General features: G+C 39.7%; 1 protein-coding gene across 7 annotated transcripts in view; it reads right to left on the bottom strand.

Annotated features, from left to right (window-relative positions):
• ncor1 (nuclear receptor corepressor 1) overlaps positions 1-19,010 on the bottom strand; it is a 70,146-nt gene that overhangs the window by 25,555 nt on the left and 25,581 nt on the right. For 5 of the 7 annotated variants that reach the window (XM_079484424.1, XM_079484427.1, XM_079484430.1 and 2 more), the window contains 8 exons: positions 18,033-18,123; positions 17,431-17,609; positions 17,304-17,358; positions 16,958-17,059; positions 8,569-8,699; positions 7,000-7,184; positions 6,501-6,599; positions 930-992 (listed from right to left, as the gene is read on the bottom strand). In XM_079484424.1, the coding sequence (XP_079340550.1) occupies positions 930-992; positions 6,501-6,599; positions 7,000-7,184; positions 8,569-8,699; positions 16,958-17,059; positions 17,304-17,358; positions 17,431-17,609; positions 18,033-18,123 (905 nt within the window). The remainder of the gene's footprint in view (positions 1-929; positions 993-6,500; positions 6,600-6,999; positions 7,185-8,568; positions 8,700-16,957; positions 17,060-17,303; positions 17,359-17,430; positions 17,610-18,032; positions 18,124-19,010) is intronic. The other 2 variants (XM_079484426.1, XM_079484428.1) reach the window with 2 other exon arrangements.

The raw sequence follows: 19,010 nt of genomic DNA, 5'->3' as shown, positions 1-19,010 counted from the left end.
ATGTTGATGGGTTTTAAACTAACTCAAGGTGAATAGTTACATCCCTAATATCCATATTTTACTACACTTAAGATCTACAATAGCGTTTCATGGTGCTACGGTCTTAAATGCTAAATCTTAAAAATTGTCTAAACCGTAGAATCGTAGTACCGTAAGTAATGTTGAATATGCGCATTGACATTTACGTTTAACTTTTTGCTGTGTTTCACTTGCTTTGTTCTTGAATAAATCACCCGTTTTGAATGAAATGTTCGATTCACTGACACAGTAAAAAAATAGTTGCCACCTACTGGCCAATTTAATTTAGTACTTATAGCAAGACTAACAATTCGGTTTTTAAACATTGCTGTATAAATTAAATTTGTCGCACATTTTAATTAGTTTGCCCGTAAAAAAATAAAGAGTAAGTAAAAGAACTTTACAAAAATTCCTAGGCACTAGTGTTTTTGAGTCTTTTGAGAAGTAAATATTGAAGTATACTACAGAATTATTGAAGTATACTACAGAATTTGCTACAATTTACCCATGATGTAAACATAAATTTTAAAATTAAAGAATATTTTTGAAGTTTATGGGTGAATTGTAATCTGTACATTGTTTCATGAGTCTTAAACTTATGTCTTGCAGTGGGCGTCGTTTTAGTTACTCTACACTAGTCCTGTATTCTTTCACAATGTTACCAAGTCAATGGTTTTTAATCAGAACAGTTCACTACAAAGATGATGCTCCCTAACCCATACAATTGCAATCCAACCAACTTCCCTAATGACAGTGCAGTATGTAAAACAACAAATGCCACAAAAAGTAGGGTAAAAAGTGAGGTGGCACGTACGTGTGACAATGAGCTCAGACACAGCCAATGAAAACCAGAGGAGCAAAGGGGGAGTGGAAAGAGAGCGTGCAAATATGAAGTAAAAGTCAAGCAGTACCTTTTTTGGCGATCTCCATCTCCTCCTCCGTCCAGCGAGACGTCTCTCCAGCTTCAACTGCGCCTGCACCGACACATACAGTCAGCGTTAGCAAAAGAGAACTCAAACACAGCTCTACACGACACGGCTCATCGCACACCCGGACTCTCAATTCGTTTGCGCTTGGGATCTGCCGAGACCTCCCCCCCTCGAGACCTTCCTTCGTTCTGCCTCTCTCAAAAGTGAGCGTGATTTCTGTTCCAAGCCTCGCTTACTGTTCTTCCTCCCTTGTGCTCGCTGAACACAGCTAACAGCCTCACCTCACTCTCCCTCTCTCAGTCAGCTGATCTCAACCAGACAGTGGAGGAGTACAGAAGCACCACCCTTCTGGGTCTAAGACCAACACATACTCACTCACCCATATCATTAGGCAGTCGGTCTCATAACAGTAGCCGAGCTGTACGGAGCGGCGCAACAACCCCTCCCTGTGTAATTTCCACTCAAACTACAGTGTGAGAGAGAGAGAGAGAGAGAGAGAGGGGAAGACTTGGACGGAAAGAGAGACGGAGCAAGCGGAGGAGAGAAAAACTGAGCTTTCCCCTCCCGCCCTTCTGAGGGTCTCCTTGAGATTGACTAAACACCGAGACAGATTTAGCACAGCGTGAACCCCTGACATTTACGCGAGAGTGCTAGCATGTCCGTGCAGTGTTTAGATGTCTTGCGCTCCGTGTCTCGCTAAAACTCTTCCAAAAAATGTGTCTTCGGTGACCCACTAGACACCGTTTACATTACCCCCTTACCTGTAAGTTCATACAATTGATCATGGTTTAGAGATGGAATCAGTGCAGTCCAAAACTGCTTTAGGAAAACTTAGAGAAAATCTATCATGGGCTCAAACTTTTAAATACAGCTTCTAGAGAAGGGCATTACACAGCGATCTCATACACGCTGGAGGATTAATAGCATTACTGCTCCATCAGATCGCAATACATCCAGCAGAAGAGAGCCGTAAAGTTCAAAGCACAGTAATCGACTTCTGTTGAAATGGATGCAGACTGCGTTTGGCAGAAAAACGTCATTTAAAAGAAACAGTGCAAGGTAAACACACTTAAAGTGGCACCAAAACTCGCATGAAACAATCAGGCCGGTCTTACACTCCCCATTTCGCTCTAATCAAACTCCTCCTGAGACTCTGCGCATTTACCTGCCTCGCATTATTGTCTCCATGGTGATTCCTCCACCCGCTGTCACCGCAACCACGGCAACATAAACTCGGAGACCTTGAGCATGCCAATGTGTGGCGGGAAGAAGGGAGGGATTCGGAGATAGGAAGGAATGGACAAACAATCTCACCGAGTGAGGAAGAGATGAAGCGAAAGAGCAACATGAAAAAAAGATGGATAAAGAAAGCAGAAGGGAGGGGACGAGAGTGCAAAAAGAATAAACACTGAAAGCAAGAGAAAAGCTCTGGATGTCATAACAGTGAGAACGGAAGAAAAATAGTGGAGAGGGGCTGCTGTTTTGTTCCTCCAGAGATAGCGGCCTCAGTTACTCAAAGTAACCCAATCTTTTCCTCCAGAACTTTATGACCCAACAAGTTCAATATTCCTCACATCAAGCCACTAAAACAAACAAAATCACAACACTTCTTCCACAGGTGGTATTCATGAAAGAAAAGCACCTGTTCAATATGAGCAATGCCTGACAGTTTCCAGGGTCTATTTTCTGACTGTCAGTCACCATAATGAGGTTTGTTTGTTTTATTCATTCTTAATGTCATTCCAGCATCTCCGGCTATATTCATGGTGAGAACCAGTCGATCATCATAATGAGGTCATTCTTAGCGCTGGGTGGTTCTTTTTCGGTATTTTTGTGGACTTGACGGTTTCCAGTATTTTCAAGGCTTTTTCCTGACTCTAAACAAGTTTTGAGTTGTACTCATTAGGCATGTGCGGTGAGGAATTTCCCCCACCATTTATTTGAACAAAAAGTATGATTAACATTATTAAGAAAATAATTTGCATAACAAATGTACCCGCTAACCAGCACTTTTAATGTACGTTTCATGCTTTTCCAGTGTACATACTTATCACAAGTGATGATATTGTGCTAAAAAAGATCCTAAAATAACATTCCCAAATTAAATAGGTCTACATTTTACATTCTTCTCAAAAATGTACTATTATTTGCAAGAGCTGGTCTGAAAACAAGGCGTGTTCTGGTGCATTGACACTGGCCAACTGAAACCTGGTCTTAAGTCAGGCGCAATATTTGTTTAGTTGTTTAAAAAGCTTGTTAGCAGAATGCACCTATAGGTGGGTGCGCAGCGCAAATACATTCTGCTTATTACACACAGAAGGACGTGCAGCAGCACACAATAATGGCAAATATTACAAATAAATGGATTACAATGTAAAAGATTATTGTGTACATGGGATAAAAAAATTTGACTTGTCCTGTAGATGGTCTGCTCGCGGGTATTAACCTCACGCACAAGCAGACACGTTTCCCCTCTGGAGAATCATTCAGTAGCTCCTGCAATTGTGTAAATACCATTGTGTAAACAGCGAATCCGCCATTGTGCGACTGGCTCTTAAAGAGAATGAGAGATTAGACTCTGATTGGTTTACTGCACGTTATGCCGTAATTAAACACAACCATGACTCATTAAGAGGATATGGATAACCCTTTTAGATCATGCACCAGCAGCGGCAACCATTTCGTCCATCATTTAACTAGCAAAAATGGGTTCAGACACCCTAAGTACACTTGCGCCGTGCGCTTTAGACCATGAACTTCGAGCGTTAAAATAGGGCCCGATGAGATGATCCATTGGGCTTCATCGGCTTGAGTTTATCTCACACACACACCATAACAGCAAACAGCTTTAATGTATGAATATGATAAAAATAATATCATTTGGAACTCGAGAATTTCTTTACAATCAGTTCAGTTCATCAACTGGACTAAAAGCCCAGTGCTGCATCGTGTCTATAATTCACAGGATCGGAAGCATACATTTTGCATGCACAATCTCAAATTCAAAGTCCACTTCTGATGCAGGATGGGTCAAGTAACTAAGCTTATTTTTATTCAGTTTGGTAAAACGTTTTCTTGAAGCTAATATTTCCAGTAAAATCGAATAAAAAATGTAAAATTTAACAAAACGTCAAATCAATGGAAAAACAATACTTTAATAACAAAAATATGAATATAATAACTCTGTGGGAATAGGCTATTTAGCACAGTGGGCGAGTAAATGCCCTTCAGGTCCTACAGACCACAACTGATTAACAAATAAGTCTAAAAATAAATGATGCTTCTAAAGACATGTACCAACTTCCCAAATGCTAGAAATACTGTACTGTAATTTAGTAAACCTTTTAATAAGAAGTGTTCCAGTGCTGAATGTTAGTTTGTATATAATTTAGATTGCATTTTAGGAGACGGAATATTTAATAATTCGTAGTTATTGTTTGACAGCGAAGTGCAAGGATAGTTTCACTTTTGCCTTGGAAATGTTATTGTATTGTGTTACCCGCAACAGCATCGCTGTGTCATTAAGTCTCTAGTGGGGTCGAAGACCGTTTCAAAGGGATACATATGGAATGGATAAGGTCTCACCTACGAATTTTGTGGCGGCATTCGACAATGTGAGGTGCTTCATTAGATTAGAATAACTTTCCACCGACGTGAAATATCTTTCTTCCTGGGCATAAGTTGCATGTTAAATACACATTACTTGTGTTTCACCATAACGAGGGAAAAGTAGTGCTTATATTTCAAGTTTAACCAACATTTGAACTTGTTGCTCTTGCCATCGCTTTCTGACTCCAGGCATTGATGTACTCTGTGCAACTGTGTTTGTGTGTGAAAACCTGTCCTACTCTGCCTCTGGTTGGCAAAAGATGAAAATGTACTTAACCGCAACTGATGATGATTGGCTTGGGTAATCTCCCACCTCACTCACACAGACACCGATATAAAATTAGTTGTGTCCCACCCCCAAACACACAAAGCAGAGACAATTTCAAGCAGTTTCAAGCCATTTATCCCCAAATCCAAGCATATTTAACCCATGAGCGCCATTTTGGATATTCAGATTTTCATTTTATGAGGGTTTATTGAATTCCTTTTGAAAATCAGACACTGCTCAAAAAATATTATTGTAATAAAAATCATGTTGTTGTTAATTATTAACCCATCCAAGACTATAACCTATAAAAACAATCGGATTCACATTTAGTATTTTTATCATAAAAACAACAGGGTGTACATGCAAACAAACTGGTATTTAAAGGGTTAAAATTCTAAAAATTAATGAATGTTTGATATTTATGATAAGAACTGATTCTAGTGAAAAAAATTACGTCATTGAAAATATGAATATATATTATTTTAATGACCGTTTTTGGACATGGACATATTTGTGCATTTTCAGCCTTAGTGTGAGTTTTTTTTAATTGATGCACAAGGATTAAATCTTGAAACCCCCGCAAGTCTAGCGCAACATCTGTTCCGACTGCGTGCATAATTCAAACCATTGTACCGTACAATTGCTATTCCACAAACCAAGCGCAGAGCCAACAGACACATGAACACAAACAAACCCAAAGCAGACACAACTTTCGGAGAGGTAAACAGAGTGTGCGTGAATGCATAAAAAGTAGGGTTGTAACGGTTGTAACGGTTCGGCACGCGCTTGGACTGCGGCTCATCTTAAATCTGACCAAACATTTATAGTATGGTTCGTTTAAAATTATAATGCGTAAAACAGACTGACAAAGTTCAGCTAATGTATGTTTTACACATTTAATACCTACAACAAATCAAATAACGTTGACAGGTTTCAATAGGATTGACATATGCTGTAATATGACGAGTCATTTGCTGTCATCACCCGGGTGATGTGAGCGTGCGAGTGCAGGTGAGACCTGAACAAGCACATGTTGCTGTTTAAACTTTAATATTTAAATTAGCAAGACTTGAATGAGTTTAGAGCAAGATGATGCACAAGGAAAGTCGAGTCTCAGAAATGGCGCAAATATTGAGTAGTCTTTGAAGTCTTGCGCTTAAACTGACAAATTCACACACAAAGTAGGTTAACATGCCCCTCTTGTCAAGTATCTTAGCAAACATAAAGGTTATGTCTTCAGTAAACGGACGAAACAGACGAAAAACAACACATGTGTACAATATGTACTGGACTGAGTGTACTGGATCTGTTGCATTCCTCTTAAAACAAGAGCAGAATATTCCTGCTGTTTGTTAAAAGTCAAGTAAATTGCTCACTGCTTGTGACTCAATAGCTTCTGTAACATTTATTATAATTAATCTTTATTTAATTAGTACATATGCAATGTTATGCTATATTTTTGATTACTTTAATCCATTTCTATACCTTAAAAGGCATCTTATTTTATTTGGTGTTGTTACCTATAGCTTGATTATTTGATCTTATTTTTTATTTGTCAGTAATCCCTTTTCCCTGAACATAGCACATTCGGAACCAAACCCTTGACCCTAAAACAGTAACACAAACCGACCGGTGAGTAACACTGTTACAACCCTATGAAAAGCAAAAGTATTAACCTCGTGCATCTGTGCTGGGTACAGGAGTGGGCTTCGCAGACTCTCGTAGAGGTTTCTGCACTGGCTCAGGTTTAGCTGGAGGTGTCGGCTCTGGCAGAACTATGGCACACAAACAAACGGAGTTAGTTAAACTGTACCATGATGCCACTTCAACATTCACTTCAAAACTAGCTAAATGTCCTTTGCATTATTTTATGATTCCTTTTTTGTCAAACATCAAAAATGTATACTCTTTACAAATATCTTAAATGCACTTGGTTTTACAATTCATAAATGTGAATCAGTTAATCAGTCAATTGTATATGTTGACATTATTACCTGACAACTCAGATAAAATTTGGTAGTCTTTATTGTCAGAACTTGTCAGTGGTGACGCAAAAAACATCTCAGCATACCCTAATTTACCCGTTTCATCCCCCTCAAAATCACCTAACAAATCCCTAAATAGAATTGATGACAAAATGGACATCATTCATGAACATGTTTGCACGTATGTCACCTGGTTCAGGTGGAGGTTGTTCCTCAGCCACAGCTGATGCAGCCTCATTATTGGCCATGGAGCGAGTGGTGATGCGGCCCTTGCGGCGACCCTGGCTGTTGGCGGTCTTGCGTCCACGTGGCGTATTCTGCTCCTTACCCTCCTCCTCCTCTCCCTCACACTTCTCTTTATCTTTGCTGATGTCCCTGTCAAGATAAACACGAAGAACAGAGTCAATTCAAAGTAATCTGTTCAGACTTTAGGGCAGGCAGCATCCAGACTATGTATACGCAAGGCCTTAACCCTTTGATGCATTAGCTCAACGATTGGAGTTTTCATAACATGAGCACAGCCCAAATCACATGACAACCACAATGCTTATTCAAAAATGTCTATTTAAGTTTAAACCATGAATAATTGCACAACTTCTGAATTCCTAGCAGCTGCGTGAAAGAAACTGAGCCGGTTCCTTAGGTTAATGAGGTTAAACTTAAGCTTCCATTGCAATAAAAGTCACCTTACAGAAAACCCTGCACACAGAAGCTATTGAGAAAGCAGGTCTGCTGTAGACCCCACAGGACCCTTTTGTTATAGATCAGATCAAATACTTTGTGAAGCTTCAAGTGTAGTTGCAGATCTACAGACTGCTCTTTACTGACTACAAGAGCTGTTAGATCACTGATGGAGCAGTGGAGAGAGACACATTGTGAGCCATTTACATTGTTTTTTTAAACAGTAGCGCTACACTCCACACACACAATCATCTGTTTCAGCGCTGATTGAATTGGGTCATCTGACTGGCTGGAGTAAAAAGGTTCTTTCTGATTTGAGGTGCAAAACTTTCTCTTTTCCAAATGCTGACTGAGCAGAGGATGTTTGGGAAGGCCTGAACTCTGCTAGGACCATTTAGGGTCTGCTAGGCTTCTAAACTATCTAGAACTGAAGTTGTCACGGTAAAGGTCTTCATTTAAAATTAGGCATTAACAAACAATTTGGTTGTAAAGTGGTGACGTAAGGAATACCTTTTTGGGTCCAAGCATCTATCCATTTCAGGCGGGGCTACAGCTTAAACAGCTGTTTAATTATATTACATATTTAAGCAAAACATGTATTAACTCAAGGTATACACTACAGTCACCAGGCTCACAGTATCTCTGACATTAATATTTGAATAAATTATGAAAAATAAATCGCTGACTGGCCATGTGGGATTTCATTATGATGATAAAGGTTAGGATTTTGGTTTTCCGAGAGTTGTATAGCTTGCCATTAACTTATAATGTTAATAGTATAAGCAAGTATAAGCATATTTTGTTGTTTGCCTATAGCATCTTATTGAGCGTTTGGACCCAGAAGCGGAACATGACCTTCCATATATGGTGGTATGTGTCGTCAGGCTTAACAAGCGGAGAGGCACATTATATTGGTCGCTCTGCTTTAGAGGACTACATTTAATTCAATTCTATAACAACAACATTACATTGGAGAAATTCAGGTATAGAAAAAGAACCAAATTTAACAACCAGCCATTAATGCCAGATGTCCCCTCCTGTTCTCACATGAACCTTAGAAAACGGAGACAGAGCTTACTTGGTGTCCTCTTTTTCATCTTTCTCTTCCTCTTCCTTCTTCTCTTCGTCCTCTTTCTTCTCAAATTTCTCTGCTTTGTCTTCTTCGTTCTTGTCGTCCACCTTCTCTTCCTGTGAGGGTCGCGTTATCTGCTTTAAAGAACAAGAACCACAATAAGAACATTGATTAGACAGATGACCCTTTCTAAGAGTGTGGCCAGGTTCAGGAAAAAACATAGTTAACCTTAAAATGTGTTGCACTTCATCCCTGCTATCAACGAAAGAATTTATGGATTTATAGTATGTATCCATTAAAGGGATAATTCACCCAAAACAGAAAATTCTGTCATCATTTCCTCACCCTCGCATTGTTCCAAACCTGTATACGTTTCTTGGTTCTCTTTCATCATCTCGTGTTCGAGATTCACCTATGGGAAGGGCATCTGTACCTGGCCTCTGCAGAAGCATCCAATTGCACAAAGTCTGGCTCTGACAGACAGGAGAGCGTGCCCTATGCCAGGTGAGGGCAAGCCCCCTTACCTAATGCATAAAGGCACCGGCACGCGCTACCTTTCCTCGGGGTGACATCCGCTTGTATCGACCTCTGGTTTGTTTCTCACAGCTCGTTGGTTGGACTTCACTGATATCTACAGAAGGACATATAAGCCTCCAGGAGACTTGATTGTTCTTTACGCCAGGTTAGCTTTGTTTTCTGCGAGCCACCCACGCTCACATTTTTCTTTAGGCTGCCTGCCTACCTTTGTCTTTCCCCCCTTTCTCTCATGTAGATGTCTATATCGGCACCGGCCACTCCCGGGATAACCAGTCTCATGCCTGCCCGGCCGCTTGTGGTGTCCTCATTGCTGCTAGGAATTGAGGTCAGTGACCAAAAAGATCTCATCACCCATTTACTTGCACAGTATTCATTTTCCCTACAATGGTAGTAAATAGGGGATAATATTGTTCCAAACAGCTTTCATTGTGTTCATCAGAACAAATAAATGTATACACAGATTCTTTGTGGCAAAAAACAGTTTATACTGATTATAAAAAGATACGAACGCGAAGGTTATTTAAAGAACTCTTAACTACATGGTTACTAATGGAACCAAACTTGGATCTTCTATAGCATCGCTGTGAAGAACCTTTTAAACACCTTCATTTTTAAGAGTGTGAGTGTGAATTAATAATGACAGAATGTTTATTTTTGGGCGAACTGTCCCTTTAAACATCATATGGACAACAAATACCATACCAAATTATAGGCAAAGAGATGAAGCATTTTCCTGACTGCACAACTGAATTATGTGCTTGACCGGTTAAGTTCCTTATTTTTTGGACAAATACATTTGCAGAGAAACATGATTATATGTCTGTGTATAAGCTCATGATTAATTAAGACAATCATGGAGAAAAACAGGTAGGAGATTGGCAAGAGCCAAAATCCACATGAACAGCCATATGAAAATAAAGACGTACAATAAAGATTGTTTGAAAAACACATTCTATTAAAAATATCATTGCAACAAATCTGTTTTGTCCACATGTAGGCTCTGAGCTATCTTTAGCTTGGAAATGCAGCTAGGGACTCAGGAGCTTTTTAAATTTCAACATCTGTCTATGTGACAGAAACCACAGAATGGATCTCGCTACAGTTTTTAGCCAGACAGCACTGAAACACAATCCCACATATTCCTGCTCTGCTCTGGATCAGACCTGTCTGGTTATTCGATCATTATCTATCACAATCTTATTTTTTCCCATGCTCTCTACACACAATCCACTCAGGTCAACTTTTCTAATAATGCCAGTGAACATCTGTGTGTTTCTTTTTTTATGCATAAATGAAAATTTTTATGTGGATGATTTTTTTATAGAGGATACATTTACATGACTGACAGCACATACAAGCATACAATAATGCTAGGAATACAATGTTTACCACCAGTAAACAGAAGTTTAAAAAGAGTAATAATGAGAAATTTAAGTCAGCATTTGAGTCCCTTAATTCTGAATCCAGTATAAACCAAATTTCTTCCACGGAAGCACTATCTGTGTTTAATAAGCATGCAGAAACACAGACACGTGACACACATTTGAGCAGTAAAACGTGAATTGGACTTGATCCTGCATCTGATACAATACAAATCCAATCTGCAGGTGCAGCTTGCTGTAGTCATAACACAGCGCCAGTGGGGACTTACTTGGAAAATAAAATCTAGGAAAACCAGAGGCCAGCACAGTCAATACAGAAACCGTGAGAAACATTAAAATTTTATGGTGTAAGCAAATGGACTTTTAAATCAATGTAAACCAATTCACGGTGTAAGATAAAGATACAGATACACACATACATATACACACTTATACAGATACAAACACACAAACTTGTACAGATACAGATACAAACACACTAATGCACACAAACATTTACACTCGCAAAGATACAAATACACACACACTCATACCCACAAACATACACGCCCACAAAGATACAGATATATATATATCTTTAAGATTAACACTGGCCGCTTACAGCAGTTCTTTGTTTACAGTTCATCAACATTCCAGAAAAATGACCTTTTTGAAGAGGTTTAGCGCAACGGTGTATTTAAAATAACATAATGGAAACTTGCGATTGCTGTAATGTTAGTAAACAGAACTGCAAACACTACCGCTCAATGGGCAAGGCCAAAGATAATAGATATCAACAAGACGCGCCACTGCCATTACTATAAATGGGGAGAAATGCAATGCTCAAAGTGGATGCTTAAAAAAAGGGTGATTTAAGCGCAATTTAAAATTAAAGCAAAGTTAAGGTACAATTCTTGTCGGGTTTAATTATTGATAGGAAATATACTAATTAATTCTGATTTATTGCCAGTGATTTTGAAAATATCTACCTGTTGTCTTGCTATGACGTAAATAGCTGCCCGAAAGGCGGCCCAGTGACATAACTTTCGCTAAAGGACTTTGGCACGGTGCTGTACATGCTCTCTCTGCATGTGCTGGGATAATAACGCGAACATGTTGCCTCCGTATAAAGTGTAAAACGGATGAAATTACATTCTTGAGTCAGTCCGTATTAAAACAGTTATAAAATACACAGAAATTACCAAACAAAACCCGCAATATGCAACCGTGGAGGTCGTACCGAACAGTTCAATATTATATTAAGAATAATGGCAACGCTAACATTTAGTGAACCAATCTTGTGCATCATGGACGATTCCTGTGAACCAATGTTACAGTAGTGGATAGTCTGCTTTAGACTAATATTAGACTAAGTGCAGTGCACGGCATCAGTCAAAAGATGTTTTTCTCCTGTTTGGAGAGAAAGAGGGCTAATGGCCTGAGGTTCTTTATCATGGCTGCTGGCTCAGACAGAGTGACCAAAATCCCAACCTTCTTTCTCTTTCCTGGTCTGTTCCACGAAAGAGAAGCAAAGCATTGGAACAAGCCAAACTCAGCCAACAAAAACAAGGCATGCAGTTACCATATGGGAGCAAAACAAATCTGAACCTCTGCCACAGAGACGTGTGAAGCAAGGATCAATGATTAAAGGACAGCATCAAGAATGTGCTCTCGTGCATTTAAACTACAACGATGCACCATAATAAACATATCATTCTGCTGTGTTTAGAGCTCTACTTTCTGTTAACTTTATGGTCCGTCTGAAGAAGCTTTACAAAAAAAAGAGCTTAATTTACTGTTATGCATCATATAATCGATCTCCGCCAGTAATTAAATCTTGAATTATTTTGGCATAGATTATTTTTGTCATATATTACATTATAATCTATGCCTAGGTTATAAGTAACACTGTGTCTACACCGGACGAGACACGACACATGGCTTGTTTTAATGGGATCTAATATGGTTTTCAATTCCAAATATGTTTAATGATAGAAAATGAAAGTTCACATGCTAAAATTGATAGGGAGAATGAATTTTAAACCCAACTTTATTGGCTGAGCAATGAATGCAATACAAACCAAATAGCCCATTTAGTTACACTAATGCATTTTCACAGCCAGCACAGCCCAAAAAAACTTTAATGACGAATACTTGATGATTATCTTGGAATCATCCACATTCTAAACTCAATGGAAAGGCTCTGTATAAAAAAGCCAGAGCAGCTGTATGCTGTTTTAAGGAAAACTAGGGGTCAGTGAGTGTAATAATATCCTTGGATCATAAGACTTGAGAAGGTCAGAATGCTGCTATACTGTAAACGGTTAAATAAGCATGCTAAAATTGTAGCCTTCTGACATAGTGGGCAGGGGTTCAAAATGTCAAATTATGCTGTAGGCTTATTTTTGGCAGTTGCCAAAGCAAAATCTAGACTGTGGAATCACATGTAATACTATTTCATGCCATGTTTCAGCCAAGATGACAGTTTACTCATCTCATGTTCTGCTTCATACGGGAAGCAATAAGTATGGTTGCCTAACTTAACTGCACCACAAAACCTGGATGACCTTGGTTTTGTGGAACCATGGAATTTTGGTACAGAGATGACGACTAGGCTGGGCAAAAAAACCCCGAAAAATCTATTCGTCGTATTTTTTAATTCAGTCGCTTCAATATCGATTCTCAAAAGCCTTGAATCGATTTATCTTCTTTCATTTTCACCATCTTTTTTTTTTAAATTTCTATAGGATTTGTATTAAATCTATAATCATTGACTCGAATCGAGAGCTTGTGAATCGGAATCGAACTGGAACATCAGAATCGATACCAGAAAAAGGGAGACCAGAATTAAATATTAAACTACTATAAACAATCGGAAATCACAGTGTTCCTCGTTCCTTGTTTCACGGGGGCCACATGCCGTACACTGAATTTAAATTTGTAAGTAAATCCTTTAAATTTACATTCCATGCATGAAAGGAATACAAGGGGTAGACATCTGACAAGAGAAGTGCATAGAAACAGCTGATCATGTAATTTCTTTATCCTTCATATAAAATGATTGTAATGCCAAGCAAACAAGAGAGAGATCTCAAGCTCCTGCAACAGCTCACTTAAACCAATCAGAAGCGAGAAGGCAAGAGGAGGAAAGGAGTCAGGGCAAAGAGAAAGGGAACTTTGAAAGAACATTTTGTGGCAACAGTGTTAGCATATTACAGAGAGTAATGTTACACCAGTGAATCATAAGTCTTCTTTTTAAACATACCAATATAATACAAAATTTGGGTGGGAACTTTTCACTAAATTATTTGTAGTGCACCTGTCATGCAAACCTCATGTGGCAGACCGACCCAGTCACTGCCTTTACAAGGAAATCTAATCCGTGCACTCCACATGTCTACTGCAGCATTCTGCGGTCAAATGTTGTTGTGAAATGTCAGTATATTAACGCGGACACAAATCACTTTCTTTAAAAATGAAATTTAACTGTCTCTTTAAATGTCTCATGCACCTTAACATAGAATAATTAATCACAACCAACTCTTAAAACAACATTACAAAACACTCGGCAAAAGGCATCGCATACATTACCTTCATCTATGTTTATCTGCCCCTTAAAAACCTCCCATTCACCCCATGGTATATCCCAGAATGCTGTGCAGCATGAACAGGCTGACCAAATTAGCGAGGCTGCCGGATCAGATCTTCAGCAGACGGGCTGCGGGAATCCAGCTAGGCAGATCAATTGCGGATATTCCAAGAAAGCATGTCATAGGTTTGTTTGAGCTGGCTAAAACAGCAGTGGCATCTCTATCTAACCTGCGCACGCACAGACAAAAATGTGCGTGTGCGTTAGCTTATCCATGTGACGGGGTCAGTCCAGGTAATCCCTGCAGAGTGAAGGGGAGGGGAGACTGACCGATCTTAACCCGGTCTAGTCTGGATTTTGATTGGCACAGCAGGCTGCTCCACAACTTTCTCACTGGTGTCAGTACAAATAGGCTCATACCACCACGCAGCTAAAGAGGGGTGTCTTGCAAATATTCTCTGGCTCTCCCTCTTTTTCTGAAAAGCACAACACATGAGCTGCCACTACTGGTTAAGAAAAAAACGACTTTTCTCTGTCTGCACATGCATATTTTCTGCCTTGTGTTTTCTCTTTTTCTCAGCAACATTCTCTGGGGACTCTGGGAGGAGTAAGAACTGTATTCAGATCACCACGTGAGCTGAACTCAACTGACACAAACACTTTTATGGGTCTCTAATGTGGAGCAGGGTCATACACCCAACCCACACACAAACTCTTAAACGGCCCTATTCCACACACACACACGCAATTGAAAACACATGAAACGTTTAAAAGATTAGATAAAAAATGATCCTCTTTTTAATCAGCATGTGAACATTGTAATCACTACAGGTGGTAAAGGAAACTATGAGTTCAGTAATGCAGATCACCAGGTAGCTGAAGAAATACGATAGCTGATCGGAACGCACATGCAAGCGAAACAGCTACACATATGCATGCTTGCTAAAACCGCATGGGGCTACCGGAGGTTGCCGGATCAAAAAGTGCATGCGTGTGTGTGCGCAGCACTTAAGATCATCCCATTAATGCAGCTCAACTCCTGACTCGGAGACACATGCTTTCAATGACCCACTGCCTCCGCTTGTGATCTATATGTCAGTGGTGCTCACAGAACAACTCTGTTGTTCGTGCTCTTGTCCGCCGCTGTTTAGATAGCCTGAAATATAGCTGTAATTAGTGTTAAGCCCGAACACCAGCTGCTTACACACACGCTGACGACAGAGGGCTAAATTCAGTTAGACAGGCTGGGTAGCCGAAGTGATGTATCCAGTATATCATACACAAGACTGAGAGTAGTGTCCATGGACCAAAGATTTTGAAGCAAAACACATGACTGCTAATTATGCATGTTGTCTTAAAGGTGCTGTGTGTAGTTTTTTGGAGAATCTATTGACAGAAATGCAGTGGTGTAAAGTAACGAATTACAAATACTCAAATTACTGTAATTGAGTAGTTTTTTTTGCAGAAAATGTACTTGAAGTAGTTTAAAAACTGTAATTTTATTTTATTTGAGTTCATTTTTTTTGCAGTATCGGTACTTTTACTGTGCTATTTTTCCTCACATTATCGTCTCTACTTTATATGTTTAATTGTCATGTGACATGGGCAGTGGCGTAGCAGACGGACATACACTGTGTCGCCAAAAATATTATTTTAGAAGAAATGGGACATTTTTAGGGTAAGGTACCGAAACCCCCGGCGCATTTGAGTGTGAGGATCTCATCTCTCTAGACCAGTAACGCGTACTTAAACCGAACTTTGCGTTGCATTAGAGCATTTGTCGAAATGAAACGTTGGTTAATATTGACCAAAGACAAAGCAGGGAGACCAGCGGAGGAGGGCGGAGACGCGCCGCAGACAGAAAGGCCATCGTCCTCTGGTACGAAAAGACGCCGGCGTTTTCATATAGAGGACATCCATCTGCACTCGAATCAGTTTGATGAAATTTAACCATCTGTAGTAATAGTTCATGCTTTATGTATGAAATAATGATGTAAAAATTATGTCAAATAATGACGTTAGACTGCATTCTTTTGTGTTGTCATTATGCGCAATGTTTGTATACTTAAGCCACCTCCGAGGATAGTGGGGGTCTAGAGTCCCTGGCACTGTTATTTTGGGGGTTGCGGACTAAAAGGTTTGGGAACCCCTGCCCTAATATGTATTTGGCATCTGGTTAACCATTCAACCCACCCAAGTCCTTCGATTTTGATGGAGAAACACTGATAAACATGATCTTGATGACCTTAACATCCAAGCTGACTTTAAAACAAAGTCCATATTGCATTCAAACCACCATTTGGTTTGAGTCACATTAACATTCCTCCCTCCCGAAACATGGGGTTTGCTCAAGTATGTGCGTTGAAGTGAGAAGTAGTAGCTACTGCACTCAAGCGTCTTTTAAGAGTCTGAAACTCTCAAGTTCCTCTCCTTTCTTTTTGTAGTCCCTGACAGCAGCATGGAGCCTCTCGGCTGTGCCAAACAGATAAACCCGATTCCTGGAAAGCTGCGCAGCTATCCATAAATCAGAAAGAGCAAAAGAGAAACGGCCTCTCAAAGCACATATGCATTTTTGTCCGATAACCTATGCATACAGAGTCTTGATTCGTATAAAATGACTTCAACAGTGTGCCAAGCACCCACATAACACACCCCCTTAATAAAAAAACACAACTTCATCATGATTTGAACACACCCTATAATAAAAACAACAATCGAAACACCGAGCTATTTGAAAACATGATGTGATGTGGAAAGTGCAATGGTACATACTTGACTATAGGGGGATTCATGAGTACTAAAACCGCACGTCAAGAGAACCCCCTCTGACACAATATGCATTTTACCTAGAAGATATCCCACATTGGGCCTGTTGAGTGACTATTACTGATAAGGTTTTTATAAATACCTGATTTCTTCGTCGCCGATTCCCAAAGTTCCGTCGAACAAGTGTTTTATAGTTCTGACTCTTCTTAGTCAAATAATAGTACAGCACACAGTCCGACACACACTGGAGAGAGAGAGAGAGAGAGAGAGAGAGAGAGAGCATTACATATACAGCTGTGTCATATGTAGTTTGAAAAGAAAACACAATCCATGTTATGAAAAACACAGTCCGTGGGTGGTAGGTGTGATGTGAGCCTGTAAAGCTGTTACAGCGGTTCAGTTCAAACATCTAGCGGTGAACATTCAGGGGAGCTCTGTGTGCGAATGCAGTCAACCAAACTCAAGAGAAAATCAGAACACACACTGACCTTTCTCTCCAAAAACGAAGCAATCAGCCCGAAGTTCTTTGGATGCTGCACAAACCTGTCTCCCAGAAAACAGAAAAGTTCAGAAACACACAAACACAATTACATCAATGTGACCACAGTTACTCACTTCTCCTTAAAGAGTGCTTTCTCGTGTTCAGTCCAGACGTTCATGAAATGGCGAGATTTGTAGACCTTCATGGGGTCATCCATCAGACCATTCATGTTGATAAACTTCACTCGTCGCTGCTCCAAATCGTACATCATGGGAGGAATGACAGACATCTGCCTCATCTGCTTTTCATTGTTCTGCGAGAGACACAAAGGTTTTTTGATGTCCAGGATGGTTCTGCAGCACTTGTTGACATTACTCTAGTCTGAGCCTCTGATGACACACCCAGAGCCCACTGTGTGGTCACTTACTATCTTGATGCATCTTGCACTCAAAATTGGTAAGCACTTGTGAATCACAAGCTCCTATCAGACTGCCAATAGACTCAAAGACAATTTCCGGGAGCCATTGGTTTGTCGGAACGTCAAGTAAAAGCATAATTATTTTCAATACAATGTATAACTTTGGCACAAACATTTTAAATGGCACATAGAAAATGAACCTAATGGTGGTTGGCTGGTCACCATGCGTGTCAGTTTTTCTTGTCTAAATGGGCAATAGAAGAACGACAATTGGTGTCTTTTGGCTTACGGATCAGATATTAAAAGCCACTGGTTTACCTCCTGCTCCGAAAGGCCGTCAATGATCTCTGATATCTCATGTTCGCTTCTTGCAATGGTGGCAGACAGACCTGTTCCTCTCTGGCCCACCCTAAAGAAGAGAAGGATGAAGCACGGTTAGAAAAAGAGTTTTCTGTTACTGGCTTTGTTGTCTCCGATCCATGAAACAGCGCTTTCCCAGCGAGCTACCAGACCAGAGTCCCACCCTGTTTCTTCTCCCACAAAAAGCCTTTGAAGCAGCGGTTACAGCTATTGGCCGGATTCCTCTAGGTCTATTCATGAGCTCTGAAGTTCTACGGTTTAGAGACGGGCTCCAGCAACAATAGCTACACATACTGGCTTTTCTAAACAATCCCAACCGGCAAACATCACTGAATTTGGACGGTTAGTTGTGAATTAAAGGAACTCCTATGACCTTAAAACTAAAGAAACAGAACTTTCTTATTCAAAACTGATGCCGTGTTTTTAACTACTGGAATCAAAGTAATTTTTTTTAGACATTTGTTTCTGGCATTCTTCTGCAAATGTGGAAGGGACACCAAACTTACAACCGGCAGGGTTTCCTGTATCCTTACTTTTTTACTAACACTACGGAATAAACAGCTCCACAAAAACTGTTTTTCTTTGTTTGTTTCTCTTTAATATGATTCGAGTAAAAGTAATAATTCATATTATTAAAAATAATTCATAGACTATAAATAGATAGCATCGTCTATTCAAGAACAAATATGCATCACCTCTGTAGTCCCTGTAACACTATTTCTAGCTCTATTAATGGAATATCAATTGGACAAACACCTCTACACAGTATGACAATCTGCAATAAACTACAACAGCAACACATTTTTGTTTTATCAGCAAAAAGTGTATATGTATTTTACGCAGAATCAAGGTCAATGGTTAAAGGAATAGTTCACACAAATATGACATTTCTGCCACCATTTCCTCGCCCTCAAGTTGTTCCCAGAACTGAAAATT

This window comes from Barbatula barbatula (genome assembly GCF_947034865.1).
Source record: "Barbatula barbatula genome assembly, chromosome: 2".
In the NCBI taxonomy this organism is placed as follows: domain Eukaryota; kingdom Metazoa; phylum Chordata; class Actinopteri; order Cypriniformes; family Nemacheilidae; genus Barbatula; species Barbatula barbatula.
The sequence above is the reverse complement of the archived record's forward strand: the minus strand, read 5'-3'. Positions and strand labels throughout refer to the sequence as shown.